The following is a 10,300-nucleotide window of genomic DNA, read 5'->3' on the forward strand; positions in this document are numbered from 1 at the left end:
GAGGGGACAGGATGGTCACTGAGGGGACTGGATGGTCAGTGAGGGGATAGGATGGTTATTGAGGGGACAGGATGGTCAGTGAGGGGACAGGATGGTCACTGAGGGGACAGGATGATCAGTTAGGGGACAGGATGGTCACTGAGGGGACAGGATGGTCAGTGAGGGGACAGGATGGTCAGTGAAGTGATTAGGCAGTTTGGGGGGGTGGGGGGAGATCTGGATGGTGATTTATGGTGGGGGGATGTGTTCGCTGGAAGTTGGGGGTGCGGGGAATTGAACAGTTGCAGTGATCAAGGCCAGGACACATTACCTGGAGGAGACTTTGTGCCTGGTTTCGGGGTGAGGCCACGAGCTTGAATCACCTCCACCTCGAGCTGTCCATTCCTCTCCAAAATCCCAATTTCTACATCACCTGTCAATCAAATCAGAGCAAAGATATCTCAGGGGTGTTTGTTGCTTAGTGTCATGGAACCAGGAGCACCACAACCTGATAGGAACAAGGATGAAAGCGGAGAAGAGAAAGACTTCCATGTCTACAAAAACAAGGTACTGGAAAACTGCAAGGAAAACATAAAGTGCTGGAAAGGCAGTGCCACTGGCAGCTTCCAAAACAGAATTAAAGAGTTAGAGTTCCCTCACAAGTCAGGACAAGCCCATCACTGAGGGTGGAAGGTCCACTGTTACTAGGAGGGGCAATGGAATAGCAAAGCCCTCTGAGGGGATCTATTGCTCCGGGTCCATTTACAGTGATGGACAGGGCAGCTAGTCACTGGGAGAACTGGGCACTGTGTTGAAGTTGATCAGAGATTGGGATTTCAGCTCAACACAGAGGCCCATTCATTGGCTATTGAAATGCTAGACTCTATATCCCTCTCCATGGATACAGCTTGAGTATCTCCAGCAATTTCTGTTTAAATTACATTTAAATAGTGCTTTTCATAACCTCACAACATTCCAAAATGCTTTACAGTTTTTTTTTTTCTAAATCAGCCTGTTCAGACACATTATGATAAACACTCAGAGCTTGAACCCTGGACTCCTGGTTTAGAGGTAGAGGCACTCCCAATGCACCACAACAGCCCTCCAAAACAGCTCTCCACTGTGTGTAAAAACCTGGTCATCAGGGTAAAGCTCTCTCTCTGTTGTTGCACCTGGTGCAGGTCTGGCCCATTCCCTCAACCTGCACCATTGTAGTCACCTCAGCCATCTTCCACTCCATCTTCAGGTCTAGGATGTACAAGACTCTGGATAAGGTGGGCAAGAACATAACGAATGCCACCCTCATCCTAATGGCCATCTTTATGTGTGGTTGCAGCAAGCTGTGTGTAGACTCTCAGTACGCAAACACCAAATGTCAGTACTTGCTGAGGTTCTACCTGTCCCCAGTGTTACGAAGAATAGATCTGACCTCATTGGAGGAGTAATTGGACTGTTCTGTGTCACTTGTCCTTCATGGAGAAATTTGCAAAGAAAAACATCTTTGACCACTGGTCCATCAAGAAGTGGTCAACATTTAGCGTCCTCGAGACCCTATAGGAAAAGGAGAGGCAGGATTGTGTCGCATGGTTCCCTGAGCAGACTGTCAAAGTCATTTAGTAGAATTGCCTGATCCGCAGAACTTTCCAACAAGCACCAAGACATCGCTTGGTTGGTGGTGAGAAGGGCGCTACCTGTGAGATCCTTCATGTACACCCAGACTCTCTGCACCAGCGCACACTGCCCTCTAAGCGGCTGCACTGGTGAAGAGACTGTCACACATCTCTCTCTGGAACATGCTTTTGCAAAGGAAGTCTGGAGAGAGAGATGCAGTGGTTTTTGTCGAGGTTCATCCTGAACAGCTCTGTGCTCTACAGGTCTGTTCCCCGAGACAAACATCAACTGCACCTGGAAGACCATCAACTCAGTGAATGTTGCTTTTTGGTCTGCCTGAAACGCGCTGGCCTTCCAGCTGAAAGAGTTGAATATACTTAATGTTGCAGATTGGCACATTCCAAGGTCAACGACTACGGGCTGAGGGACCCACTAAAGATTGGGCCAGCTGCTGTCAAGGCACAACAGGGAAAGACCACCATCTAAGGCCTTTCTGCCAAAGTACAATGGGGGTCAGTCAGTTATTGGACCCTCCCGATGCACCAGATACGTTTAAATAGTTCCTAGTACCTAGCATAATTAAGAAACGCGTTTGGATCTGTTGTAACTATCAAGAAAGTCAATCCCCAATGTTTGTTTTCTTCTCCATTCGCAAAATCTGTACAGATCTGAACTGTGCGTGTAAAAAAAGATTTATTTTTTGTATCAATAAAGTATATTTTTGCAAAAAAAAACTTGCTTCTTTTATCTTCCTCCCTACAACAGGTATTCATGTGAAATAACATTTACTTTCTACGATCAGGAATATTTACCTGATAAGTCACTTCATTAACCCTCATAACTATGGTGTACGGACCACTGAATTTGTTTTCAGAAGGTACAGAGAATAAAGCTAACACTGCATCTCCTATTTAAAACAGAGTTTGCTTGTCCATTCTTTCAGCTTTGCCTGTGCTGTTTTTAAATGCTATTTGACAGGCTGTTGTTGTGAGTCTCTAGAAACATGGACATATAACCTAACATTGAGAATTTGTCTTTTTGCCTTAAAAAACTTCTCCTTAATCAAATTTAATGGACCTCTTATCTCATGACCTTAGACCAAGTCAAATGAAGTAAAACAAATAGATTTATTTGGCAGAATCTAGTGGCAAATAATAAACTCTTAAAACTAGGAATTGAAAGAAACAGTTAGGACAAAGCTATAAATGTGATAGGGAAAGGAATTCTCACTCTCCCTGGTATTTCAGTATTGTAAGGGGATGCTGTTGGGATATCTGGAATTTTATTTTGCTACGTGTTTTGAAATTTTTCAAATTATGTTATTTGTAAATAGTTTAGTTTATTCTATTTAATCTTCATTGCTTTTGCGTAACAAACTTCCATTTGTTGTTGAAACCAAATTTGCAGTAATTTGCCATTTTTTTAAATCACATAGAGAATGCCTCCACATCCTTTCCTTCATTCTTTTCATATGACCTTAACAAACAGGCCATAGCGTATGACCAGGCCTTTCCCCACTAGAGTTTTCATTGGCATCTGAAATTCTTTTAATTAACAGGATCATTGTAAGTTATTATCCCCTATCTCTCTCCTGACACACTCGTTTCTTCTCACTGAGATCCAAATTCAAGTTTTTCATACCCATACTTCTAATTTATGTTTCGTATTCAACCTATTTGAACTGCAATTGAAAATTTGCTAACTCAAGTAATTCTCCACTCTGTGCATTTAATCCTGCCTGTTTTCTACCAATCCCAGATACTTTGCCAATTATCTCTCAATTTTAACCATCTCTGCCTTCTTGGCATTGGCAGACAATCCCACTTTGCATTTATTTGCTCATTCCAGCAGTCTGGCTGTTGTTAATTCCTGTCAAACAATCAGGGATACCTAGTTTAATGGCAGATTGGTTTTAGCTGTTTCCGATGCCATCTTATTTCAATATTTCTTCCTTTATCCTTTACCATTAACCATTACTCCACAATGGATCTTATATGATGCTCATCCAAAAGATCCTGGTGGCAAACCCTTCAACCTTTGTCAGGAATTAATGGAAAAAGTGCACCAATCATCATGCCTGATGCTTCTCAAGCTCTTACAGAATGTATAAATGTGTAAAAATCCAAATTAAACCATGAAATAGACCAATTTGCCTGAATGACTGCTACTCAGGGCAAAACCAATTCACACCAGGTTTCATCATTAGCAGAAATGAACTGTTGGTTGCAACACAGTTAACTTTAACAAAAGCACATGAAAAAATAGCTTTCTAATCAGTTCCATACAACTTAAACCATATGCTGTCGATATCCCAAATGCACAGACACATAATCGCAATTAAGGCAGACAAAAGTCAAACAGTTTAACACAGATATTATGGGTGGAAAAGGAGATATACAGGGTAAACAATATTCCAACATTCAAAAGTTGAGACCACAAGGTGAAAGTCATTTTGCTCACTGTGCTTTTGTGTTTTACAATGATCATACACAGCTGCCTGTAGGGTATTCTTCGATTCAGTTGTTAATCAAACCAACTCAACACAATTTTTGTATGATTTTTTTTCTTTTAAGATTCTTTGTCTTTTGTTACTTTTTCTCTGGTGAGGGGGAGACATGGTGCTTTCTGCCTGTAGACTCTGGATGGTTCTTCTCTGCTGCTCTTGGGACTTACAGCTTTTCAACTCAAGAAATCGGGTGCTGTTAGCCTTGAATTCTCCTTCTTACTGATTCAAAAAACAACCATTGTTTTGCACAGCTCCACTGTATACGCAGCATTATATTTTAAAGTTGTTAAAATTTCTTGGTATTCCAGTTATAACAGGCCAACGTCTATTTCTATTTATAGTCCCAAAAGTGAAAAATATCCGGTCTCTTAAAATATTTAATTCCTTTGAATGCAAAAATAGGATTTATACTCATGCCCCAGATATGGGGGAAGGCAATGGCCTAGCGATATTATCGTTGGACTGTTAATCCAGAGACCCAGATAACCCAGGTTCGAATCCCACCACGGCAGATGGTGGAATTTGAATTCAATAAAATATCTGGAATTAAGGATCTAATGATGACCATGAATCCATTGTCAGGAAAAACACATCTGGTTCATTAATGCCCTTTAGGGACGGAAACTGCCATCCTTACCTGGTCTGGCCTACATGTGACTCCAGACCCACCACAATGTGGTTGACTCTCAATTGCCTCCTGAGCGATTAGGGATGGGCAATAAATGCTGCCTGGTCAGTGACTCCTCATCCCGTGAAGGGGAAAATAAATTTGCTTGAGACACTGGATTGCTAATATGTGACATTAGCAATATACCACCATTTCCATTCCCCTTTACAATATCCTGGGTGTTACTAGAAACTGAACCGGACCAGCCAAATAAATACAATGGTTACAAGAGCAGGTCAGAGGCTTCGAATCCTGCAGTGGGTAACTCACGTCCTGACTCCCCAAAACCCATTCATCAGCTACAAGGCACAAGATGGAATACTCCCCACTTGCCTGGATGGGTGCGGCTCCAACAACACTCAAGAAGCTTGACACCATCCAGGACAAAGCAGCCTACTCGATTGGCACCACATCCATCACCTTCATTCCAGCCATTACTGATGCAGAGTGTGCACTATCTGTAAGATTCAGACCAAAACTCCCCTAACCTCGTTTCACAAAGCCTTCTAAACCTGGGACCTGTAATATCTAGAAGGAAGAGGGCAGCAGATATCTGGGAACACTACCACTTGCAAGTTCCCCTCCAAACCACTCACCATCCCAACTTGGAAATATCACCATTCCTTCAGCGTCATTGGGTCAAAAACCTAGAATTCTCTCCCGCGCAGTACAGTGGATGCCCCTACAGCACAGAGGCTGCAGGTGTTTATGTAGGCAATTCACTTCTACCTTGTGAAAGGTCTTAAGAGCTCAACAGATTGTGAACAAACACTGGCCTAGTCATCAATACACACATCGGGGATGAATAATTAAAAACTTAAGAGTGTGGGTGAGTCCTTGAGGTTTGATAAGGAGAAATATCTTCATCTAGAGAATAGTGAGCCTATGAAATTCTATGTGACTAAAAGCGTTGAAGTCAAAACATTGAATGCTTTGAAGGAGGATTCGAGTATAGCTTGGGGATCAGATAGCTCATGCAGCAGCTGGTGAAAGCTGATAACAGTGTGGGCTCAACTCCCACATTGGCTGAAATTACCATAAAACACAGCCCTTCTCAACCTGTCCCATCACCTCCCTAAAGAAAGAGCTGGGCTATGGTGACTTTACTACCTTTTAGATATAGTTAAAGGAATCAAAGAATATGGGGAGAAAACAGGAACAGGGGACTGAGTTGTATAATCAGCCATGATCATATTGAATGTGGGACAGACTCGGAGGGCTGAATGGCCCAGTCCTACTCCTAGTTTCTATGTTTAAAGTTTCATCCAGAAAACAACAATTCCAAAGGTGTACGATTTCCTCAACACTGTACTAATGACATTGGCCTAGATTCTGGGATTTCAGAATCTGTACAGGGACCACCTTCTTACTCTGGGACTAAACTGCTGATTCACAGCTGCCCCACAGAGAAACCTAGAAACCAACTTTCCCTTTGCTCAGTCACATAAGTCCTGAAGAGTCTCACAGTAATTTGTGGATGTAGGATGGTGTGAGTTTGGTTGAAATGAAGGCCCAAACCACATCAGAAACCGTGAGGCTGCAGTTGGATGAAACTAGATGATCCCTGTTTGATTCCTGAGATTCAGTCACTTACTGCTGACCATCTGGTGTTTTGAGATTAAAAGTTGCCCCCATGAATTTTTGTTAATATATTTATTGAAACCTGGGAATCAGACGAATAAATGTCAGGAGGGAGTCGAGGGAGTTTTTCATTTATATAAAAAAAAAATCAACCTTACAAGTCACCTCTAACATAAGTGGGACTTGAACCCCTGCCCTTCTAACCCAGAGGCAGGGACATTACCACTGTGCCACACCTCTGAGGTAACTGTGAGTGCTATTTGAAACAAGTTGAGGAATTGTTTGCAGAGACTTAATTGTCCTCAACATGTGTTTTAATTCTATTATTAGATAGTTTGAAGGAAAGACCCATAAAGAAATATTAGAGAAGGCATTAGGAAGCTGCTCATGTGGAAAATGAATTCCCAAAAGTGACCGATCGTGAAAATAGTTCTTTTCCCACCTTTTCTTTCCTTTCTCATAAAATTCAGGAACTTGATGATTAATTGTGCTCAAGGGACTCAAGATATGGTGTTACACTGACACCATGTGGCACAAAGGCAGAATTGATGGCAGATTCAAGAACATGAGGTGAAATCTTCACAACAGCGGTACTGAAAAATCAGGCATATTTTGGAGAACTTTTACAGAATCTCAGCTACTCAACGGCACAGGGAATATTGATCTCTTTAATTGGAGTGGTTTAAATGTGAAGGTGACCAAAAAGTGGTCTTGTAGAAGGAATAAGAGGCCGTGCTGTATCCCTATTAAGAGATTTGTTTCCAGTTTAACAGATTGCGAAGGAACGGGTTTTAGAATAAGGATGCACTAGATGATGGACGTTGTATAATGGGGAATTCGTACATTAATGATGATGATGTACATATTGGTGCAGCTCTAGCATCAACATTCACATGGTATAAAGACTCAAAGAAGAGAAAAATTGAACAACTGGACGTAGAAATGTAGGAACATAGAAATTAGTAGAGTTTCCAGATTCACAATTCCTTGAGTGAAGAAACCTTTCCTCATCTCAGTCCAAAATGGTCTACTCCTTTTTCCTAAGACTGTTTCCCCTGGATTCCCCTAGACTCTGCAATCAGGGGAAATATCTTCCCTGCATCTAGTCTGTCCAATCCTGTTAGACTTTTATACATTTCAATCAGGTCCCTTCTCATTCTTCTAAACTCCAGTGAATACAAGCCCAATTGAACCAGTCTCTCCTCATAGGACAGCCCTGACATCTGCGGTCTCAGCCTAGTGAATGTCAGCTGCACTCCCCCTATCACAAGTAAATCCTTTCTGAGGTAGGGAGACCAAAACTACCTGCAATACACCAGGTGTGGTCTCACCAAGACCCTGTATAACTGCAGCAAGACATCCATGTTTCTGAAAAAATCCTTTTGCAATGAGGGCCAATTTACCTTTTGCCTTCCTAATTGATTGCTGCACTTGCTTGTCAACCTGGATTCAATTGTACATCCACAGTCCCTCATATATCATCATCTAAGTAAAATTCTCCCTTTCAGTCTTTCACACCAAAGTGTATAACTTCATACTTATTCATGTGGTACTGCATCTGCTAGGAGTTTGCTCACTCACTCAACCCATCTAAATCACCTTGAAACCTCCTTACATCCTCCTCATAACTCATAACCTTGTCCAGTTCTGTGTCATCAGTAAACTTAGAAATGTTGTATCTGGTCCCCTCATTCAAGTCACATGGACTAGACACCATAATCAGTAGATAGCAGGAACTGCAGATGCTGGAGAATCTGAGATAACATGGTGTAGAGCTGGATGAACACAGCAGGCCAAGCTTTCTTGCTCGTCTGATGCTGCTTGGCCTGCTGTGTTCATCCAGCTCTACACCATAATCAGTATTCTGGTTGTGCAAATGAGCCAACTGAGAGCAAGGAAAGAGTTACTCTGACGAAAGGTAAAAATACGGAGGAAGTGAGCTCTGAGTGGGAAATAACACATAGAACACTGGAGAAACTCAGCAGGTCTAGCAGCATCTATGGACAGAGAAACAGAGTTAGTGTCTCAAGTCAGGTATAACTCTTCTTCAGAACTTAGTTCTCAAATTCAGTTTCTGGGAATATTAGTGAGATGTAATGCAGCTTACCTAAAAAAGTTGATCTCTCACAATTGGAATACTAATGAATTAAAAATGGGTTTTAAAGATTGATTTAACTCGATAGCAAAGAACCAAATTAGAAAAGGGTATAAGGTATGGAAAGTTCGGAGTCAGAGATGAAATAACATCATCACTACATGGGGGCATTGAGAATTAGGAATGTCCCTCACATTTTAATTCCTTTATTGAGAATGTCATCAAAACCAGGTCATAGGTGGAGCAAATTCCATAAGGAATCCAAAAGTGCAAGGGATGATGGTGGTTTAGTGGTAATGGCATGGGCTAGTGTTGTAGAGGCTTCAGTTAATGCTATTTTTCTGGAGGGGTTTGGCATGGGTTCAAATCCCACTGCAACTGGTGCACTTTGAGTTCAACTAATAAAGCTGGAATCAAAAATGAATCTCAGTAAACATGACCCATGGCACTCAATGTCAAAAAGTACCATTCTGGTTCCCTTTTAGGAAGGGAAATCAGCTGTCCTTAATAGATATGTAACTTATTTCTTAAATGGTAAGAAGTTGCAAAGTTTCAAATGTTTGATGCCTTGTCAATAAGTCATTGAAAGCTAACAGCAAGCTATTAGGTAGGCTAATGAACATTCATCTTTATTGCAAGGGGATTTGACTCCAGGAGTACTTGCTTCAGTTGTATCGGAGCTTGGTTAGACTGGACCTGGAGTTTAGATCTCCTTATTTCAGGAAATATTTTTGCCATAGAGAAAGTGCAACAAAATTTAACAGACTTCCTCCTGGGATGGTGAGACTGTCCTGTCAAGAGAAATTGGGCAAACTGGACCTGTATTCTCTAGAGTTTTGAAGAATGAGAGGTATCCCATTGAAACTTATAAAATACTTGAAAGGCTAGCAGGATAGATGCTGGTCAGATGGTTTCACTGGTTGAAGGATGTAGAACCAAAGGGTAAAATTTTAAAATCTGGAGGATGCCACTTATGCCCAGGCCAAGTGGTTTTATTTTGTCAGGGGATTGAGAACATTGGGAATTCTCTACTCCAGAGGATTGTGGAAGCTCAGTCTGTGAACATGTGTAAGGTAGAGGATGATAAACATCTTGTTACCAGTGGTGTATGGGGTTATTATAGGGCTGGTGGATAAAAGGTATTAAAGTATTCGACCAATCATGATCCTACTGAACAAAGAAAGTAGTTGCAGATGCTAGAAATCAGAAACAAGATCAGAAATTGCTGAAAGACCTCAGCAAGCTTGGCAGCATCCTTGGGGGGGAAACAGAGTTAATAGTGACCCTCCTTCAGCAATTTCTGATGTTCCTATTGAATGCCAGGCAGACTTGTCAGGCTGAATGGCCTACTCCTGTTCCTATGTTCCCAAATGGATGTTACAGGAAGAATAACTTTGATACCATAGCTGAGAAAATAAGATCGACATACACACTAAATTAACAACTAAAATCAACAGTGTCCTTTCAACCAAATTGTCTGCTATTTGCATAATATACAGAAATGCCATATTCACATAATACACATATACAACCATGTAATACACACAAGCGCTACGATGCTCTACAAATATGAACAGGGGTTGCTATCTGCAATAATATATACAGGAGCTGAATTCAGTACGTTATACACAGGGAACTGCTAGTCCTTACAATATACACAGGGAACTGCTAGTCCTTACAATATACACAGGGAACCGCTATTCTCTATAATATACACAGGGAACTGCTAGTCCTTACAATATACACAGGGAACTGCTATTCTGTAGAATATACACAGGGAACTGCTATTCTCTAGAATATACACAGGGAACTGTTATTCCTTACAATATACACAGGGAACTGCTATTCTCTATAATATACA

General features: G+C 41.4%; 1 protein-coding gene across 1 annotated transcript in view; it reads right to left on the minus strand.

Annotated features, from left to right (window-relative positions):
* LOC109937620 (regulating synaptic membrane exocytosis protein 4-like) overlaps positions 1 to 10,300 on the minus strand; it is a 92,170-nt gene that overhangs the window by 6,394 nt on the left and 75,476 nt on the right. The window contains exon 4 of the mRNA XM_048608514.1: positions 311 to 412. Coding sequence (XP_048464471.1) covers positions 311 to 412 — 102 coding nt within the window. The remainder of the gene's footprint in view (positions 1 to 310; positions 413 to 10,300) is intronic.

Source organism: Rhincodon typus, chromosome 19 (genome assembly GCF_021869965.1).
Source record: "Rhincodon typus isolate 14 chromosome 19, sRhiTyp1.1, whole genome shotgun sequence".
Lineage (NCBI taxonomy): Eukaryota > Metazoa > Chordata > Chondrichthyes > Orectolobiformes > Rhincodontidae > Rhincodon > Rhincodon typus.